General features: G+C 38.9%; 1 protein-coding gene across 1 annotated transcript in view; it reads right to left on the bottom strand.

Annotated features, from left to right (window-relative positions):
- WDFY3 (WD repeat and FYVE domain containing 3) overlaps positions 1-22,139 on the bottom strand; it is a gene marked incomplete at its 5' end in the record, with an annotated part of 71,338 nt that overhangs the window by 29,841 nt on the left and 19,358 nt on the right. Inside the window, 15 exons of the mRNA XM_009876925.1 lie at positions 986-1,143; positions 1,414-1,596; positions 2,406-2,515; positions 3,308-3,537; positions 4,064-4,224; positions 5,820-5,919; positions 7,859-8,092; positions 10,074-10,253; positions 11,866-12,000; positions 13,214-13,449; positions 15,519-15,736; positions 17,170-17,290; positions 19,053-19,147; positions 20,514-20,675; positions 20,778-20,851. Coding sequence (XP_009875227.1) covers positions 986-1,143; positions 1,414-1,596; positions 2,406-2,515; positions 3,308-3,537; positions 4,064-4,224; positions 5,820-5,919; positions 7,859-8,092; positions 10,074-10,253; positions 11,866-12,000; positions 13,214-13,449; positions 15,519-15,736; positions 17,170-17,290; positions 19,053-19,147; positions 20,514-20,675; positions 20,778-20,851 — 2,397 coding nt within the window. The remainder of the gene's footprint in view (positions 1-985; positions 1,144-1,413; positions 1,597-2,405; positions 2,516-3,307; positions 3,538-4,063; positions 4,225-5,819; positions 5,920-7,858; positions 8,093-10,073; positions 10,254-11,865; positions 12,001-13,213; positions 13,450-15,518; positions 15,737-17,169; positions 17,291-19,052; positions 19,148-20,513; positions 20,676-20,777; positions 20,852-22,139) is intronic.

Here is a 22,139-nt window from a genome sequence, read left to right as displayed (position 1 = left end):
TTGAATTTAAGTAGTATTTTAATTTTTTCTTCTTTTTCATTTTAATGTGTATGCCCGCTCACCAGGAAAAATACTGCCAGCACCCAGAATTCTTTATTTTATCAAAGCCACTGAGTAATTTTCACATCAGAAAGAGAACTGGCAACATATTTTTTCACAGAACAAAACCACTGATTAAGTCAACAGACGTTCCACATTTCCTTGTGGCAGGAATACATTTGTCTCCCTTGATCCAACATGTCCCCAATGCTTCAAGTGCTAAATTCAGTAAGAACTCAATCCTCCAAAACTTTCAGATCCCTCTTTCCTTTGATCTCAATGCCTCAGATACTTTATACTAACTCCTTGCAACACCCCAGCAGGTACTATCCTACTCACAGCATCACTGCTGTGCTACTCCGGTCTAAGATATTTTTACTTTTAATTTTTTTTTTATTTTAAGCAAACAGGTTTGGAAAGCGGATGTCCAGTTCTACCATCACATATTGTTTTGCTGAACTCTTCTCTGTAGCACAATAAAAACAGCGCACAGCAGCATTTGTTTAATCATGACACATACACACTCATACAGGGATTTTCCTAAATGACATAATCTTGAGGGCAGGATGGAGAAAAGGACAAGCATCTCTCAGCTTCTATTTCAGAGCTCCATTTAAGACCCAGACTAGCAAAGCAACATACATAACTAGCATAGCAACATACACAACTAACATAGCAAAGCATATACATAACTAGAAGCAGCTGAGCAGTCTCACCAACAATAAAGAGTTTAATTCTTAGCTTAATGCTACAGATAAGGCAGAGGCACTGACTAGATGAGGACACAGGGATGCAAGATGCTCAGTCTGGATATTCAAAAAAGGGAAAGAAAACCAAGCACCAGGTGTCACTTCACACTTTGTAGGATACGTTGGGATATTTACCACAAACCCTGAACATACATCACTGGATTTTAGACTGCATGTTATTAATGGACAGAAATTACCTGTGTAGAGAGGTTGTGTTTACTGAGCCCACTCTCCTTGCGGTTTCTCCTGGAACCAGTTAGTTTAGAGAGGCCAAACCCACTGCTAACTCGTGAAAGTTTGGACTGTGTGGTTGGAACCAAAGCCTCCCCTCTACTGATGCATTTCTTCTCATGAGCTGAAAGACAAAGCGTTGGAAGCACTTTTTAGGTGGGTTTTTCCTCCCTCCGTAACAGCTGGTTTCTTTGCTGCTGCTTTAAAAAGGTGGGTGTTTTGGACATTAGAGTGTATTTGGTTTTTGTTTGTTTGAGTTTTTTTAATTGTTATTTGATTGTTCTATGAGTGCCTGGCTACACAAAAGCTAAGCTCATATTAGAATATCCAGTGCATGTGGTTCACTTCAGGGAAATCTACCATTCAGAACAGACAAATCCTTGGTTACACTCACCCAAATGATTTTGCCAACACTTTAAACTTGCTTCTTCAATAAAAGGTCTTGCGACAGTTATATCCACTTGGCCACGATCATTGACCGGCAGAGTCACTTTGAAAACTTCTTCTAAAACCTGTTTCTTACTGTGGATCAGCTCTGTCCACACTCTGTTTATGGCTTTTAAAAGAAGCTGGCGACCTGCATAGGTACAAGATCACAAACAGCATGCTCTCTATGGTGCTTACAGAACTGGTATTTTTACAGTTGTGAATTGAATAATTTCTGAAATTATACCCTAGTTTCTTCCCCTCCCACATGACTTGTCAAGTACCTTTGGCCAGACTGTCTTATTTTGCCATTTATATGCTATCGGTATCTAACAGTTAGATGTGATTCTTCTCCAGCATCCATTTATTAATGAGATTAAAAAAAAATCTTATAGAAGTATATGTCTATAAACACACACATGTAGTTTCACACATACATTATCCTTTAATATTTTTACATATGACTGTGTTCGTAAGTACACACCTACATATATATTAAATAGATACATAAGAAAAAATAAATATCACTGAATCCTTTCTTCCACAGAGTTCACAAATTTCCTTTGAGTGAAAGATCCCGAGGATGCCACTGAACAATAATTTTACAGCTTACATCAATTACTTCTTACCTGTGTTCAAGTAAGATCCAGCTGATACAAAACCATGGTGCACACTTAAATTGACCCATTTCTATTGCATTCAACACAATGCACATAAAGTGGTATTTCTAATTCTAGTGCATGTCCAGAAAACAATGGAGAGCTCTTTTTATTTTAATAAAACAGTAATTTACCTTGGATATGCCTGTCTTGGTATTTCCAAGTGTTTTTTCATCTATTTTTTAAGATATATTTTTATACATACACATAGAACCCTAGGAGTAACTGGGGTAAAAGACCAGTGATGACAACACAGAAGTGGCATTAGCAGACATCTGTGGCTTTGTCACTCTCAGATTACCTTCGCTGACATCTTGATTGTAGGCTCCATCTGGTTCGATGTCAGAGGGGATCATAATGTGCCAAGTTGTCATCCTGGCTTCTGCTTCCAATCCAAATCCATCAACATTGCTACAAATACACAATGAATTAACAACAATCAGAAAAAAACCTACCCACAAACAAGCTTTGATTCCCTGCGTTATCTTCACTTCTGTTCACTTCTGTCCAGTTTTGATGATCTGTGGTTACAAGCTGAACTGAAGGTTTATGAAACACAGGACACCACAGACACTGATGTCACTAGAGAATGACAGCAGTATCTGAGGGAACACAAAACAGGCAAGGCCACAAACGGAGAATTTGAGGGTTTCTGCTGCTGCTTTCCAAGTGTCTTTGCTGTACATCTTTTTTGGAAAGATAAAATGGAAATGTGAGGGAAACATTTGCAGCAATGCAGAGAAATGGGTGTCTACAGCATTTGTCCTGGGTATCTGATTTAACGCCTGACTGGACTTACTCAATGCTATATATTCAAGCGCTAAGGTATGGAATTTGTATGAAATGATTTAATAGACAATAAATCTAGTGACAGACTCCTTTGACTTTTAATTACTTCTTTCTACTTTGAGAACATTTCAAATTATCAAAGTGTAAGAACAAAATGCTTGGATAAGCATTTGTGTCAGTATTTCAAAATTTCTCTGCCAAAGGAGATAGAAGTGTTTTCTATACCTGGGTTCTTCAAAACTAATTTTGTTTCACAATTAATCACTTAAGCTTGCTTGTATTGGACTGGCTGGAAAGTTAAAAACAGTTACCCAGAATTTCCTGACTTATTCACAAACTGTCGTGGCTGAGAGAGAACAGGTCATTTTAATACTTCACAGCCCTGGTTCTGGAATGAACGTTTGAGATATTTACCTTCCTACGTGCAGATTAATCAAGCAATGAGCTAGGCAGCTGATGAACTCTTGATCATGATTTCCAGGTCCCAAAATTAAATTTCTGTTCACAGTAAGGACCCTTAGGGAATCAAGGAGAACCACTTGCTGAGCAACAGTTTTGTGCGCCCTTGAGAACTGGTACAAGATGGTTCTGTTGAGGCAGTGATAGATGGCATCCAGTGATAGTCCCTGAGATCTTCTTTTTGACTGAGGTGAAGTAAAAAAGAAACATCATCAGATAGTGGTAGAACATCAACTTACTGGCACACAATCTTCCCTTGAATTGACACACACTCATTTTTCGAAATCGGTATTTTACTAGAAGCATCAACTCCATGAATTTTAAGGACCAAAACGACATCACAGTACAAAATGATACACTTAGTATTTTAACATCTATAAAGACGTTGCTGATTTTTAACAGTAAAAGTCTTCTAACAATCTCCAGCAAAAGTGCATGCGGAAGCTTCCCAGAAACGTCAAGGTAAATTTAGGAAGCTTCCTAAAATCCACATGAGGTAGACTCTGTTGTTTATTTCAGGGTATTTTTACTTAAGTGCCCTATATTAAGCACTCCTCACTGACAAGGCGTGCAAGGCAAGCTCAGTAAAGAAAAAGCCCGGGGAAGAAAAGCCTGACACTAGCAGGTTACTTAGTGGCATCACGCCATAGATTTTCATGTAATCTGTGAAAATGTTTTTTTGCAAGCAGGCTAACAGAAGAAAATTGTTACCTGTGCAATGAGCTGGATTATGAACTCCACAAGAAGTTTGGAATCTTTGTTGAACATGCCCTGCCAAAGCTTATCTACTACACGTTGTGTAAAATAAAACACGTTGTTCACCAGCACTTGGTAGCTTCCTCCACTTGTTATAGGCAGCGATGCATCTTCACCTAGGTAACAAAAAGCCCCAAAGTTTTCTTCATTTATCAAAAAGGCCCACATTTGCATAAATACATTCACTTTAAGTTTGTGCTTTCTAGACTTCAGAAAAAGACTCAGTCAAAGAAAAAAAAGCTAAACCCTTATGGCTTCCCTACAATGATCTGTAATGGTAAGCAAACATTTGAAATTAACAGTGACAGAGACCAAAAAAAGCAGAAGTTGGGGCAGGAAGAGTCTAGAAGAAATAGTACTCCTGTGATCCTCAGGCACCATATTTATGTACTGCCCTCTTTTTCAACTTGAGTTGCATTTATGCAGAACCACTTGCAGCTTTTTTAAGTTATACTCCTTTTTTAATATACTTTATTAAAAAACCTCTATTAATTTATATAAGTTATATATTTTATAAAAAATAACTTTATAAAAGTTATACTTCTAAGTTATACTTTTTCTTTTTTTCATAAAGAAAAGAACCTTTTTAAACACCTTGACATGGCAAGTGGTATCAACTGGTATCCTTTCTCCCTCACTGTACTTTGCTCAATAAAACTGAGAGTCAATGAGCATCAGCGGCATGCGTCTGCGTGTAAATGTCAGTGCAGTTGTATTAAGAGCAGCTTGAAAAGTGCAAGTGATTCAATCACAGAAAACCCAAAAACATCAACAGTGATGATTTCACTGGAAGTTCACCTACATTTATTCAGTTGTTGCCTCATCTGCACATAACACAATGCAGCTGGCAGAAGCTGGCAAAACCTGGAAGAAGGAACATCTGGACAAATCATGGTCCTGCTCCTCGGCTGCACAGAAGTACTTGTAAAGGCAGAAGATTCTTCCAAGAACCTGACCTAAAGCTTCACGCAACATGGTTCTAGATTTACTTTATTAACACACTGCACCCAGAGAGAGATGGATCGTTGCTGTGGGAAGGAAAGGGGAGCCTTGCAGTAACTTCTGAACAGAAATACATGCTACCCCGTGACATCTGGAATGGAGACAGAGCAGACTGAGAGCTCCTGGCAAATCTGGCAGAGGCCACCATGAAATCCAACTGGGCACCTAAGCAGCGATATTCCGACAAGTTACTTCACAACCATCGAAAACCGTGCTCTAGTGGGACAGCCTAGGCTACTGACATCCAATTTGCAAGCCTGTAATTCTCTTCCTGTCTGTTTATTAACTGGATCAATGGAGTGCTAACTCCAGGGTGCGGCATTCATAATAGAAGTACAGCAGGAGGAAATGCAAACAAAGCTAACTTTTATAAAACAAAGTACCACTCATGAAAAATAGACCAAGGCAAGGACAGGAGAGATGATGCAAGACCCAGTTTCAGGTCTTTTAGATGTGACTGCAATTTGTCTGGCTTACATACCCAAAAGAGTCATGCAGTATAGTTATTTTGAATAACCTATTTTACAGCTTTGGCACAATCAAGAAAGTGAGGGAACATGCAAGCACAGCAATACCATTTACCCATCAAAGTAAAAGAAGAGGCAGAGAAAAAAAAGACAAGTTGTAACAAAGCAGGATATTAATAAGTTAAATACTAAAAACCTTTTGCTCAATTTGATCAACTGATAATTAAACTTCGCTGTATTACCCAATAAAACATCAGCTGCAAGCAAGTGGTCCATCACTCCATCCAAAACATATGTCTGAAACTCCTTCTGCTGTGTTCGGGTGGATCTTTCAGGGGAAGCCTGATATAAGAAATACAACGTGAAGATAATTAATATCTGAGTGAGCAAAAAGAGGGAGGGGAAAAGTGTTCTAGGTGAATGTCTGTTTTCTTAGTTCTCATGAACTATGTTTTTTTTCCCTCTTAACACACTGTCTTGAGTAAACACCTTGGCTTTATCTAAAAATTTAAGAATGCAAGTCGATTACACATTGGCTGTAGGCAGTCTTACAGAATAGGCTCAGAATACTCCTATTTAAACCCAGTAACTTTACCTTCTGCAATAATTGGAACAAGCAAAGAACACATTCCAAAAAGCTGCACAAACCTGTAACTATACATATGGTTAAACTGTGATCTCCTCAGTTCACAGTCACCTCCTTCAGCAAGACATGAGTAAACGGGACAGATCAAACACGTAAGCTGCTTATCACTTCCATGTGGGGTTCTGCATCTTACTACAGCAGCCTCGTTGTAGTCGTACAGTAGATGGATGTGCTAAACCTTTCAAATCTTTGCAGTTAAAGCGGAAAATATTTTCTCACCCTACGTTCTTCAGTGTTGTTCAACAATCATATCTGACTGAACGTTCCACTTAAACAGTTCCAGAAAGGAATATAACATAAGTCAACCTGCTCTGTCTTGCCCTGTAACAGTTCAGCAGTGTGTACATACACAATTCTCTGTTTATGCTACGAGGCAAGGAACATTGACAAGTGGTAACAGATTAAAACAGCAATAAAGCAACTGCAAACAACTGAACATGGCCTGGAATATGCTTCCTGAGGTTTGCGTATAACTGCATCTCCTGACAATTTTTTGGTTTTTGCTTTGTGACAGCAATGAGATGCCCAACTGCCCCAAGAAATTTGTTAGGAAATGTACAAGCACAGTTCAAAATTCCTGCAGCTATCAAAAAAAAAAACAAACAAGGAAACTCAGCAACACATAGACGAGGTAACCAATAGATACGTCACGGGAGAACGTGAACTGAAGTGAATTGAACATTTCAGAATACATTGTCTGAAGAAAGTGTGGGCAGTTAAAGAGTAACTGAACTCCTCATTCCCTGTCTCACCATTAACAGAAGGATGCTTCTGCAGGTGTCAGGAATCTTAGAAGGTAATTTACAGGAAGATAACACACTTATTTTGTGAATTTTTATAGCATATGGCACCATATGTCCTGCTATTTCTTTTTTTCAACAAAAAAAAAACAAACAAAAAAAACCCCAAACAAAACAACCCCAAACCAGAAACCTCAATATTTCTGCAGGGATTTGCAGGGATTTTATATTTTCAACACCACCAATACAGCTGTCATGGTCTGAAAGGTGTTTAACAAATTAATCATACTCCACAAAAATAAAACTTGAAGAAAGCTACAACTTCTCAAGCTGCACTATTGAACACAGGTAGGGGATCACAACACTAGACGCTTCCAGACAAAAGGAGGTGTTGGTTAAGATGCCAACAAATAGATATAAAACATTGACACGGCATGCTCAGCAACTAACAGAGCCATCTGACAGGCCAAAAGAAAGTTAGCGAGCCCAGAAACAAAAGCAGGAGTAGGGCTGTGGTGCAGAGAGGAGCACAGAGCACAGCAAGGAAAAAGCCAAGAAACCAGCATGCAGCCTGAGATGGTCACCAACATACACAAACGCCGGGGGGTTAAGGCAGAGAATTTCAGAAAACGTTCTCAAAGGAAGGCCAGTATAAAACCTCTGCATTTGCTTTCTTGGATTTTCCAAGATGTTAAGAGAAAGGTTAGCAAACTACTATTTAAGAGACACTAGCGTTCCATCCTTATTTCCTGGTCATTTACAGGATTTTACTGAATCCCAGGTCATCACCCCTCTAACTTCAAAAGGGAAGTAGAGGGAAATATTTTAAGGAATAAAGTATTACAGCAAATTCAAATAATCCAAACAAAACCCAACAGATTCAAAAGCCCTCTACCTCTAGCAGAAGATCTACCAGTGGAGTTTGTTTGCTGGCTGGTGTGAGACATAAGTTATCAATTATCAGCACACGCATGAAGTCAAACACGAACTTCTTGGCAGGATGATTGGTTAGGTACGTCTTGGTGCCGACGTTGCAATACTCTGATTGGCTCCTGTTCATGCCAGAATCAGCTGCGAAGGCTTTAAACTCTTCAGCTGGGGACCCAACTTCATCATCAAGATCAGTGACCTGTGAAAACCCAGCATGTTAAATCTCTAGAAAACAGCAAACAAAAAGCACTCTTTTCGCTACTCTATTCTTTACTTGTCTTTCTAAGGCTATTCACTCCACGTTTTGCTTTTCAGAAGCCTTTTTACAAAATTATTATATTCAGGATCAGTTCCCTAACATATCACAGTAGAAACATCCAAATTCTAGTTTCATATTCCAAAACCAAAAAATAAGCAGTGAAGACTGGCATGAGTTATGTGAACTAAAAATCACATTTCACATTCACTTACAAAGCAGAATTACTTGGGCAACTTCTAGATACTCTGCAAAGAGAAATTTTCTCATTGCAAAAAAGAAAACTTTTGGAGAAGTTATTAATTAAAGCAGTTAAATAAAATCAGGACAGATGCCAACTTAAAAAAAAAGGCTCCCTAGCTTACACAACAGAAAACAAAAAAGGAATTGAGCCTTTTTTAAAAATGATACCTCCACCAGAGTGCAGTTATGGGTAAGGCAGTTTCCCAAAATCTCTTAATGAAAAGGAAAAAAGAAAAAAGGGGGTCTCTACAGCTTTCCTGTTTCTGACAAACAGGAACCTTTGAGGGGCCATCTCTTACTGTAACAAAAAGCAAAGAGTAATGAAAGCTGTCAAATCCAAAAAACTGTTTTTCTGTAACACTGCCCTCCATATGCAAGAGGAGACAATATGATTTCCCTCAACAGGCTTATCACATCACCAGCTTACATGCGAAGTAACCAAATGTTTGGAACATTTGCTATGCCTTAGTAGGAGAGTTTGCCCAAGAAATTAAAAGAAGCCCAAACGTGTACTCTTTCTGGTTTTAACGGGAATCTCGGAGAGGCTGAATCACAGAATCAGTTAAGAATTTCCTTTTAAGGCTGGATTTGGGTTATAGCGTTTGTTGAGGGAACCTGGCTGCTACTCAACTGTTTTACAAGGGATTAATTAGTTCTACACATTTGGGCCAAGGGAAATGCTGGAGGAGTAAACAAATTTGGAGCCAAGGGAACCCTCAAACAGTCAAGAGCTCCAGTTGTCAGGCAGCTACGCAACTTTCAAGGGACCTAGTACAAAGCAAAACCTGCGCAGAGACTCCAGGCTCCTCTAAAAACTTTATACAGGTGGATGTAAAATCAGCATTACCAGTTTAAGAGAGCACTCCTAGCATCTACTTCAAGTGCAAATTTAACTTAAAACCAAAATAAACTATCTTTATTTCAACTCATCAGCACACATCTTTAAAAACTGATCTCCCACAAAAAGACAGCATGCCACCAGTATTTCCTGAATTATTTTATCATATCCTCCCTGTAGCTCTAGCATTCGGCAACCTGTAGTAGATAGTAGATAGTCTAACTATCATTCCATATTCTTAGTAAAGTAACTTTTAGATGCTGGCTAACAACAACTGTTTGGTTTTTTTTTTCTATTCATATTCTAGCAACAGTATCATTTGTAAATGACGCTAAGCTCAAAGAATTCATCAAGAAATAACGAAAGCAAAGTTGGATTCTCTCCTATCTTGAACTCGGTAGTTCCAAGTAATACAAGAACACTGTTTCGTGGTTAAGCCACAGAAGTAGAAATGGGAAGTGGGCAGAAAAAGATAAGTTTAGATTTTGTCACATCCTCCAGAGCAGAGGGCTGAAATCATAGGCCAACTCAGTCTCTTTTGCTTTCGTAAATCAAAACTAACATTGTTCATATGATTTAAAATAATGGTCCACTAGAAAATAAATAAACCAGGTACGCTCCCCCTGAACCGCAGTTTCAGATACCACTCTGCAACCACTGCCCTCCAGTTGAACGCGCGCTTTGCTCGGTTCCCAAACTCAAGTACCAAACGTCCACCCCAGCCTTTACAACAACCTCTTTCTGCAGAGTTAAGCAGAGCTTTTACCTCTGTATGACTGTTGATAAATCCTCAAAGTAACATTCAAGGGAAAAACAAAATAGCTACCTAGCTGGGTTTCCTACCATCTCAGAGTAAGGCCTTATGTTGAAAGGAAACACTGTTGCTGCCAGCGCACACAGGAACTCTGGACTCATCCACAAGGAAATGAGGTCTGGCACATTGTGGTACAAATATCGAAAGAACTGCATCAAGGTGACTGGATATTCTCGAAGCCAAGAGCCTTCTTCCTCCGACTGCCAAGGCTGGGTTGAAAAACAAACAGCACATTAGCACAGATGGCACTAACCGAAGAACACTCATTTCAGAAAGGAGCTGATGGAAGAGGAGCTGCAGGGTCAAACACGCAATCAAACACATTGTCAAACATGCAACAAAACGTGACTGACACGTGAGCAAAGATGGGGCCAAATGTGATCAACCACATGGGCAAGCACTTGGTCAAGCAAAGCAGAAATAAATGATTGAACACGGGGCAAGCACATGACCACGTGTGCAAAACACATTCAGAACAGGTCAAACGTGTGTTGGAGCACTTGGCCAAACACACATCTAGAACACAGGACTCAAGACACAGTGTCCAAACATGTGACGTAATATCCGATCAAATAAGCAACAGAAAATGTGAGCGCAAGATCACCATGTCACAAACTGAACCCAATGTGACAGAAAGCACTGCTGAGTGTGTCACCATAAAACATCTGACTGAACATGTGAGTAAACACGTGGTTAATCTTGCCTCTAGAACGTGTGACTATTGAACAAGCCACCAATTTTTACAAGGACATAAACCATATGTCCAAACCGTATCCCTGCAACAAGGGACGACAGAACATATGATAGAGAACATGTGTCCCAGCAATCACAGACCTGTGACTGAACACACAGCAGCATGTCACCGTCCCATAAATGCATCAGAACCATGTAGCTAAATATGACAAATGTTACAACAGGACATGTCATGATAAAACAGGCTCCAACCATAAGATGAAACGCAACCAGACACACGGTTGAACATGTGATAAACTCACAGAAATAACACACATGACAGAACGGGTCACCAAAAAGAGACAGAACATGTGACAACAGGAACATGCACCATGGCAGGTCACGAACACGCAACCAGTTTAGACACCCAGAAGACATTTTTGGAGCTGTTAACATGAGAAAGACATGCAAGCAATGGTTCCCCAAGCATAGAGCAAACACATGACCACCAAACAGCGAAAACCAAACTGGTGCTGCTTTTCAAACATTTCGTGAGATAATTTTCAGCCAGTAACACATTCTAGGTCCAAGGAAATACAAAATTTTCCCATTGAGAAATCAACTTTCACTACTCCTGACATTAGATTCAATGATGAGAAGACGACACATTTTTTGGCAGTAAATTCATTTCCTCCAGCATGTGGCTATTAATAGTCAGGGGACTTCTCTGCATGTAGAAGGTACACGCACAGAATCTGCAACTCGCATAGCTCTGAGCAGATGGGATATATAGTCTCAAACATTCCCTCATGATGTTAATCAGGAAAGAAATTCAATGATCTCTGCCAAGGGCATTTTATCCTTCTGCTTTCTAGATTTGTTTTAATTGCAGAAAAACACAAACCCAAGCCTTTTTGTGAAAAAGCAGCATTAACTCTGTGCTCACTAGTATTTCCAGAGATAGTGAAACATTATGTAAAACAGAACAATCCACCAACAGCAATGGCTTTCACCCATTATAAGCCTAACTCGCAGCTGGGTTTGTCATGACATTAACAAAACCTCAACCTTTCTAACTTGGCTTTTGACCACATGGTAAACTCTAACATCACTGTATACTGGAATAAGAACAAATTTTTTTATGCTTACAGAATTCAGCATGCTCCTCAGCATTCCCAGTAACAAGAAGGCAGCTTCTGTGCAAACACTGTGTACTGAAGAGGTAACAGTGCCACAGGAGGCAGGAACTCCAAATATGAATGTCCAAATAGAGTCTAAATCAAACTGTAAGAAGTGAGAGAGAAGAAAAAAAAGACATGAAATAATCCTCTTCTCCTGTGCAGTTTGACACAGCTTTTTAATTATACCTACAATATGCTCATTTGGCAGTACCTAAAAAATGAATTGCTTCATGTCCTCCAAATTTTACCCTCAAAAGGCTTCATATGAAGGTCACATGTCACTGAAGAAAATTTCTTCTAACCAGGGGCTAACGTAACTGCAACTCCCATCTTCTCAAAGTATTTAAGTGTTTTGAAACACGATACCTGTCAGCACAAGTGCTGCACGATCATCCACTTACTTCACTCACATCTAGTAGTAAAGCCCAAATTACAAAAAAGAACCAAAACAAATAACCAAGTTGCATTTTCCAGCAAGTCCAAAATATTGTCAATTAAAAAATAAAAAAGGACAAACTACCCATCTCTACTATTAAGAGAGCTACTGGTAAATATTTTTAAAGCAGTTGAATTTAGCTTTAACAGTGCCATATTTCAGTGCAGTAAGCAGGAGGTGAGCTTCATGCCTCTACTTCACTGTAGCACAGCGCTGACTCTGCCAGCTTCCAGTCTGAAATCTTTACTTTCCAGTTCCCTCTGGTAAATGTTAGCACTGCATTCATTTTAAACAGGCACCTGGAGTAAGGCTTTTATCCATAAAGCACTATACTAAGGCTTCCTAGGATTCTGCTGTAGACTATATAATCATCTACTCGTTTACATACAATTAAAAGAGAGTCCAAAATCAACCTGTTCAGAACATGAAGTATTTTCCACTATCGTATGTCTCCCTACAAAACTAGATTTTCTGAAAAAAAGTGCTACGCTGTTTTGTCTGTAACCTTGTTAACTCTCTTTAACGCAGGAACTCCTCAGTCTTCCAAAAAAAGAAGAAAAAAACCCAACAAAGCAAGGAAAAAAAACCCTGATTCAACTGAACTGATTCAATGCCCACATCATGCCAGCTTGAATGAAGGATCTGCTTCTCCTTTGACCCCAAACCGGACCAGAAAGACACCAGTGACAGCTGTGCCATACCAGGCTGGCTGGCTTCCACACACTCCCAGGATACCTTGTCCTCCCACCCCACGCAGCTCAGCACTAAGCACGGCATCGTGACTGTGAGTCAGCTGCTGAGAAGGAGGGGGCCGGGTTAATCCATTATTTTCTTTCATGACAGACAGAATCACATTGACATCTTACTATACAGTCCCTACCTGGCAACCCTGATTACACTGGCTGCTGCTGACAGGTGCACTGACCTGCAGGTTTTCGGGCAGTTCAGTGACTGGCTGCTGCAGGAAAAGGGCCATGAGGAGGAAATAGAGCGCGGGCACATTGGTGTGCTTTGGGAGAAGGGATTGCAGAACTGGGAAGCCTGGGAAGTGACAAGCATCCCGGTTAATCTCCCGGACTGTGGATCTGCCACCAGCGCTCCTGCCGACGTTGAACCCTAAGATGGAAAAAATAAAATACAAAAAGCCAACAACGTTATAGGGAAATGCCTGTGAAACTCACTCTTGCTCAAGCAGTGAACTCCAGGGAGCACCTCTTCAGAAATTAATGCTCCAAGGAATTAATATGTACATAAAGACTATCACAAGCATGTTATACGATTCTGCTTCAGTTGTGTAATTTTCTGCTCAATAAAAAAAGGAAATTATTGCCTTGCAGTACCACACAGATGATGTTGTTCCATATAGATTGCCTAATGCTGCTGCATACACACACAGATCCGTTTTCTGGCTGTGACCGCAATTTCAGACTTTTAAAGCATCTGAACTTCTGAATAAAAAAAGGTTTCACTGGCTGAGGGGAAAGTTATCACTTTAATCTCAGCTACAGATTTATATTACCAAGCAGCAATCCCATGGCCCATTCAAGTCAGTGAGCTGTCAGTTTGTTTCCGAAGATGTATAAGGGGCATTTTGTTTCAGCTGTCTTGTTACCAATTAATCAGCTCATGCAAAGCATTAAGTAAGAGAACTTACCTTAACTGCTGCCAGAGGCACAAAATATACCTTTTGTGAAATTCTTTCTATCTAGGTATTTAATTTTCCTAACAAAAAAAAAATAGAAATAACAGACACCGTGATGGCAGAAGGGCAGGAAGACAGTTCAGTCTCCACATCAGCACAGCCATTCTTCTGATACTGCCAGAGATCAGGTTGTTTTCCAGAGGCTGTAATACATTCTTTCCACCAAAAATTGACTTTTTAAAAGGAAAACATCTGCCAGGAATCAGGCTAACTAAACCTTCGCTACAAAGTTGCAGGAATTCCATCAGTAATCTTGAACAAAAAATGGTTGGTATTTGATTTCATGAGAAATCTTGGAGACAATGTGTTGCAATTTATTAAAAAAAAATCCCAGAGGGTATGAAAATTAGCTAATATATCACTATCATTTCATTTAAAAATATCCGTTTCATCACAGTCTAGCTTCGATTCAATTAAAGTGATACTATAATAAGAACAATAGGAAAACTCTGCAAACACTCTCTAAATGTGACTGTAAATCAAAATCTTATTCAGAAAATGTTGCGACTGAAGAAAATTTTTATATTCTTAGATGTTTAAAGTCAATACTGAATAAACAACAGTCAATTTCCTAAAATATCAAAGGTTTTCAAATTTTAAGGCACATTATGCAAGGCACATGCGTGTGCAAAAAATGTTTCTGCAATAAAATATAGTATCTTAATCAGAATTAGCTGAATAACAGCTGCTACAGTATGTTAACAATAAATGTTTGCAGGTGTAATATGGTTTCAGCAAACTGTCTTCTTTAGCCTTCCTATTTCATCAACAACGCAAAGAACCATCCCATCCTGCTAACTGAGTATCCTGAGTATCCTGAGGTCTGATAACCTGGATAAATGATGCTTTAAGAACCTGCAAATGAACTCTTTAATAAGAGAGAGAGCACAAGTGTAAGTGTGTGTGCGTGTGTCTGTGTGCAAAAGAACACAGGAGAGGTAGAGGAATGCTGAAATGATAACTGCGAACACAGAAATTCCGAAGACAGCAAATATCCAAACTGGTAAAACTAGCAAAGAGCTCACTAGGCAAAGCAGCTCAGATATAACACCTGATGAAGCTCTAACAGAAGTAAAGTAAATTTTACTGAATCTTTATTAGCTATGTTCCTAAGGTCCCACACTCTGCTACCTTGCATCAGCTCAGATGTGCCTGCCTTTAGGACATACTCAATTTCACCACGACGGCAAGCAAAAAGCCCAATTAGCCACGCAGGCTTCGTGCAGATGCTGAGGTGATACTGAACGACAGTGAAATCTGTGTAATATCAACTGAGGTCAGTTTGGCAAAATCGCTCCCTTCTGACTAGGAAATCTAACCCCCTTAGTTACAAGAAAAATGAGCTGTAGAGGCACCTGATCTCAGCACAAAGGGGACCAGAAAGGGGAACACAAAGGGTAACATAGAATAACCCTCTCCTCGACACATACGTGCACGCGCTGCCACAAAACCCTTTGGTCAGGAGGGGGCTGAGATGCCGTACCTAGCACGGTACCGATCTTGTTGGTCAAGACAGAATCTGTCTGATCGAGCCAGCCTCCACCACTGAGACCCTCCTTAAATTTGATAAGGATGGACTGATTACTCAGCAGGACCACAAGAATTCGCATAGCTGCTGTGACTGTGGTGGAATGCAGGTGTTCCTCCATAAACATCATGATCCAATCAAAACCAAGTGTCTTGACCAGTTCTTCGCAAGCCCTAATTAAAGAGAAAAAAAGAAAAAAAAGAAGTCACATTTTACAGCATTTACTTTCCTACTAGAAAGCAAAAATCTGTCCTTCACGACAGTAAAAACTTTCGTATTAGAGAAAATTCAAACCTATTGAAGAGTTACCTGAATTCTTAGATAAGTTTGCTACACAACAAGACACATCCCACAAACTCACACTGCATGAGATTTCTCCAATTGCTGCTTTTGGTGTCAAAACCGGAATGCCTAACTGCAAGTGCTTGCCCATGAACTGTAATTTCCAAATAATTTTGTTGAGCCATACATAGGCAGAGAGTTTTCAAAAGCTGTTTAAATAAACTCACTAAAAAATGAAGGTTGTTTGGCAGGTTTTTAAGAGAAGAGTTGCTTGGGAATATTTAAAAGAATATGGGGGTCTTTTTTTTTTTTTCTGTTTTTTAAAGCTGTATTGCTGAAAAGCTCAAACAGGTTTGGACAGTGTAACAACCAATGCTCAGTCAATTGCTACATAATCTAGGTATGCCATACGTCTAGAAAATGCCTCCCACACACTGAAGACAGCCTAAGGGGCAGCTGCTTGAAAGTTCTATTTCATCAAAGTTTACCTTGACAGTGTTTCAAAGCCTTTTCTCCAACTCACCATATGATTCTAGTGCCTCATTAAACTACAGCATCATGCTCCCTCATATGTGATTTTAAGGAACTAAGGGGCATTCTAGGGTCAGTGATCATAATGACAAGCCCTGCTGAAGCCATTTGATCTTAATCAAACAAGAAGCTGACTATCTCACTTCTCTAAACTGTACAGCCACACATGGAGTTATAAGGAAACAACATCAAGAAGTACGCAGAGAGCAGAGGGTTAAAGAACTGGCTCTCCAGACAACAATGCTTAAAAAAATCAGAGTAGCCAGACAGATGCTTTTGTTTCCACCCTACTCATTCGTGATCCTCTGTCCCTCAAAATTTTAAAATTAACAATTTTAAAATCACTATTTCTCTTCCATGAAGTAACAGTAAGCAACAAGCAATTTCCACCCAAATTTACTATGTATTTTCCTCTCCTGCTGATGCTTACTTCTGTTGTCCTAAACATGAAGCATAAATTTCTATTAATGCTGTCAATCATGGTCTTGAACATCATTATTTTTTAAAGATTCAAATTAAAAACTAGTTAACGCCATAGCTGAAAGATATATGGGTGTTGCACCAGCATGTGCTTAGTACTATCATTCTTCCCACCATGACTGACAGCATACAACTCAATAACCATGCAAGCTATTTCTGCTAGCATACCCAAAGCTAATTCAGTGACAACTGCATAAATCATTCAATAGTTCGCATAAAATTACACACTTTGAATCAAACAGGGGCTGTATGATTCTCCCCCTTGAAATAAGAAATTATATCTTTTCGCTATCACAAGGTTTTTTGTACTTACTGCAAATTAACAGTTGTCTTTTCTTTGGATGTATATAGAAGTTTCAGAAGGATATCTAAAAGCCGGTTCCGCAGTAGAATGAGATTAGCTGAAACAAGTCCTCCAAAATCATCCTCTGTTCCTAAACATTAAAATAAATATCTATGTTAAAATTAGGCTTTGGGAACTCAGAAGTTCTAAAAGCTATTCATAAATTTTCTACATAAGCAAATGCAACCTGGTAACACTTGGGGGCAAGGAAGATGTGCCAAAGCGCAGGCAGCCCGCAACGCGCTGCTGAGAACTTCTTGGTGCCTCGTTACCATCATCGCACAGAGTCTGGCCAGTTTGAGGAATGAGTAAAGGGGAATCACAGCTTCTCAGCTAATAATCTAATCTGAGGTGGTCCAAATCAGCTAAGCCAGTCATTCCTGACAGGTAGGAGATACAAAACCAATCAACTACCACCACTGTTTCCTCTCCCCCCTCTTCATCGTCATCATCATAGAATGGCATAGGCTGGAAGGGACCTTAGAGATCCTCTTCCTCATGGTAGTTAAAACATTCTGAGTTATACAATCTGGCAGGGGGTGGGAAGTCCAAGAAAAAAACTGGTACTTCCCAACTCCCTTCAAATCTAAGAAATTGGGGGAAAAAAAGGTTTTCTTTCAACAGTTCCCCAAAATCACTGTCAGTTGAAAAAACACACTGCAAAACAAGACAAAACATGCATCTCTAGCTTTGCAGTTATTTTGCAAATCCCTCTTATTGTACCTTATGCTGTCAAAGGAGGAAAATATTTTTACATTATTTAAAAAAATAAATAAGTCACGACTTGAGGCAACATGTAAAAAGGAAGACAGATTAAATGGTCACTTTCTGGGCCAATGTTTTGTGCACAAGCCACAGATATAAACCCAAACCATTTTCTATGGCAGAAATACAGCAGAACTGGTGATGACCAGTAATCTAAAAGTATCATATCCTTTGCCTGAAACACTCTTCTCTCTACCCTTGCCGCAGCCTGAATTTCTCCCCAGTGTTCTTCAATCCTCCAAATAGGTAAAAAGCAGCTCAGGCTGCTAGCCTGGAGAAAAAAACATGGCTGGCCCATAGTAAGAAGACCCACTGGGATCTCTCTCCAATACCCACTCCTTTTTCCCTAAAAAGCTCAAGTTTAATCCCCTTTGAGACTGCAATAAACAGAAGTATTCAGAAGGACCAGGAGAGGCACAGGGGTATAATGATGAACGTGCGGACTTCTTTGGGAAAACAGACCAATAAATGGAACTCTTTTCCCTGTGCACCAGTATATTCCCAAGAGATGTAAAAAACCAGGATCTTTGGGCACTTCCTTCTAGTTACTGGGATGACATCCACTGCGGGGCTAAAACACTTCAGGGAGAATGACTGAAAATGCAACTGCATAAGCCTTTTCTCTTTAGGAAAACAAAGGTAGAAATGATCTCAAAACAATTCAATATAAGCATTCTTGAAGGACATAAAACTTCTTTTTTGCCTAAAAAAATGCAACCAGGTTTTCTTAGTTAATTCTTTCACTTCCTCCACACCTGGACGACAGATGTACCTAGTAATCTATTTTTGTCTGTTTTTTTTCCTCACAATGAAGTAGAGATGCAAAGCTGATCTGAAGGAGAAAGTGGAGAAAACAGAACAAAACCACACGGTGCTAAATTAAGGAAAACAATTGAAAAGTACATTAAGCTTGCACTGCTTTGCACACAATACGGAAAACTGAAGTACCGCACCTAACTGGCAGCCAGGTTATAACAAAACTATAATTTGCTAATGACTCTATTTCTACATTTTACATATTTAAGAACAGGTGAGGTCACAAAGTATTTGTCTTCTACTGCTTCTAAGTAAGATATGCCATCACTTACCACTGTCAAGTTTTTCTTCATTGTTTATTTCCATAACCACAAACTTCTCACAGACTGCAAATGTAGGTAAAGTGGATGAGATGAACTGTCCGAACCTTGACGTACAGAGAAAAGACATCAATCATTGATATGACAGAAGCATTCTCATCTATCAATAACTCACCTTAAGTATAAAACCACTACAATAGTGAGAGGGAGATACACAAAAAATGTCAATTTTTTGACATCTGAAGACTGAGGAAAACCATCTCCATCTAAAGTTACTAGCCAAAAACCTAATTAATGTGTAATAATTAATGGAATCTCTGCAGACAAGTCTGCAGGTAAGGGATCTAGAAAATGCTACTACTCAAAAAAGGATAATGGGAGATACCACCAACTCCTAGTAAAAGGAACACCACAAGGTAAAGAAAGGAGAACAAAACATTATTCTCCAACCATTGCAGCTGAGTAAGTATTATATCAAATCCAGTGATTACCCAACTCTGGTACAATATTTATACCTATAGCTTGAGGTGATGCAACAAAAGGTTGTGGGTTTCCAAGACCAGATGATGTGCTACTCAAAGAAAGGAGATGTAACACATTCCTCTTTCCTCTGGAACTAACCTGAAATGGTCCCTAGCTGGTATAGCTTTTTCCAAGTTACACAATATTTTTTTTTTATTATTTTCAGGAAGGAGAACAAGGAACACTCAGATAGGTATTCTACAATCTGTTCTGTAACCATTTACGCACAAGATCAATGATTTTAATCTTGAATTGTGTTTTTTTTCCTGTATAATTAAAACAAATAGGTAAGATGTTCATGTTGATGCTTCTGACACCTTCAATTTTACTTAAAGTGAGAAGCTGAAAACATGACCACTCATATGCAAAGAACTCCTGAGCTCTACAATATTTTATCCATTCCCACTACAGCAAAACAGGAGATGCGTTTAACAGCATTTCAAATACTCCTGTGCGTATGAATTGCAATTATTTATATAACTGTCATCAGTCAGAATTAATAGTACCGTATTTAACACCATGATGATTAAGAAAAAATTTTGAACTAAATCTTTCATGCAAAATAGTAATCAAAGCTGCATTTTAACCAGAAGGGTGGTTATGTTCTACCTCAAATAACATTCAGAGGTATTGAAGAAAAGTACTTGGTGCTTCACATGAGCAAGGGAACTGCAGCACAGCACCCAATGTTTCGCTTCTCGCCTGCAGAACATGAAGCCAGTTTAATCAGTCATACCTGGTTAGATACAAACTGAATTTCATACGCAAACCAAGACAATAGGCAAAATTATTCACCTATGTCTAGTTCAGTCTAGTTCTTATAGGACAAAGCTCAGTACATGAGCATCTCCTGTGACATACTCCACAGCAGTATGAGCATGGAGTATTTTTGACCAAGATCACCAACATAATAAAACCAAGAAAGCCACAATGATTGTAGGTGTGGGCTACCTGAGCAAGTCATAGCTGCTAGGGAAGCCATGAAGCAAAAAGCTCAGCACGTTGCTAATTGCAGCAATAGTAGGCTGGGAAAGAGACATATCTCGAAGAGTCAGGAGCAGTCTTGGGATGAGCTGGAATTCCCTCATTAATTTAGCGTTCTTTGCTGCTTCGCTGGAAGAAAGAAAGAAAGGAGGTGGCAATTTAAAATGGAAGCATTCTCTACATATTACTTGATTCTGCAAGTCTCATGACTAGGCTGGCAACAGCTCATACCTTGACTCAGTGAGAAGTTCAATGAAGTGCTCAAATAATGACAGATGAAGCTCATAGGGTGCATGAAGCCAGACCTGAAATGCAGAATAAATAATGACACATTCTCTACACATTTCCACTTTAAGATTAGTAACTGACATTAATGCGTTAAAGGTTAAGAAAAGGCTTGAAGAGATTGAAATTGTTTGTCTACCTGTCTATTTACGTGACTATTGTGCCGAAAAGCTCATTGCAAGGTTCTCAATTGTTTATTCTTCAACTTCAGACAAGTATTAAAAATACTAGCAAAAACTAAAGAAACACACATTGGTACCAAACATATTCTCTGTTTAGTGAATCACACTGAAAACTTCTAAAGAGCTCTAGACCAAAATAGTTACATACTATCTGGAATTTCCCTTTAAATGGTTCAACGACTCCAAAGGACTTATCAGGGTTTACAAGGCTAATGCTAAATGCTGGGTTAAGTTTACTTGGATTAAGTGAGGATTTTCTCTCTGTAAAATTAACTTATTATCTTCTGCCAAGATTAAACTCAAGGTCTTTCCTGATATTTTTTTTATTATTTTTACCCAGCATATCCTGCACACAGTTTTAAATTATTTAGGTCCTCTACAAAGGAAAATATAAAAAATAAATTGTTCAATCAACAGAAATTATACAAGATAGAAAAGACAGAAAGCTCACAGTTATAGCTGCAAATCTTAAAATTGACCTGCTACTGAACAAAGCATAATTAATATTTGTGTTCTGGTGTACAGAACTGGTTTAAACAAAACACTTTCTAGCTTTTGCTTTTCTTATAATCTAAAATGATCAGAAAAAATCTTTTTGTCTTCTTGTTTAACATAAAAGTAAGAAAACCTAATTTATCCAATTTAAGTGAAAAGTTTGGGTCACTTATTTCTGAATAAAGAAATAAATATTTTTTTTGTCTCTAGCAGAATTCGTGCCTTGCTGTAAAAGGCACGTAAGAGGTCTGTGATTCACTCTGCTAAACAGTTCAGCTACCTTGAGATCTTTACCACAAATATTACTTCCTGCAAATGTAATAGCTTCTATTAAGTTTATGCTTAGTTTTGTGGGCACAAAGAAAGCCTTATTGTAAAAGGTATTGTAAAAGGTCTGCTAAAGAATAACTAGTTGCACGATACTTAAGAATTCATGTTTAGACACTGCACAAACATTTCTAGTTTTACATCTGGAAAAAAACAAACCAGAAACTTTGGTGGGTGACAAATTTCCTCTCTATTAGAACCCAAGTAAGGTTAGAAAAAAGCAGCTCAGGTCTGCCCTTTTCATGTCTTCTTTCTTTGTTCCTTAATTATAGAGTATTGTTGGTATTTCCAAGAATGAGGGGTT

This window comes from Apaloderma vittatum, unplaced genomic scaffold (assembly GCF_000703405.1).
Source record: "Apaloderma vittatum isolate BGI_N311 unplaced genomic scaffold, ASM70340v1 scaffold23489, whole genome shotgun sequence".
Lineage (NCBI taxonomy): Eukaryota > Metazoa > Chordata > Aves > Trogoniformes > Trogonidae > Apaloderma > Apaloderma vittatum.
The sequence above is the reverse complement of the archived record's forward strand: the minus strand, read 5'-3'. Positions and strand labels throughout refer to the sequence as shown.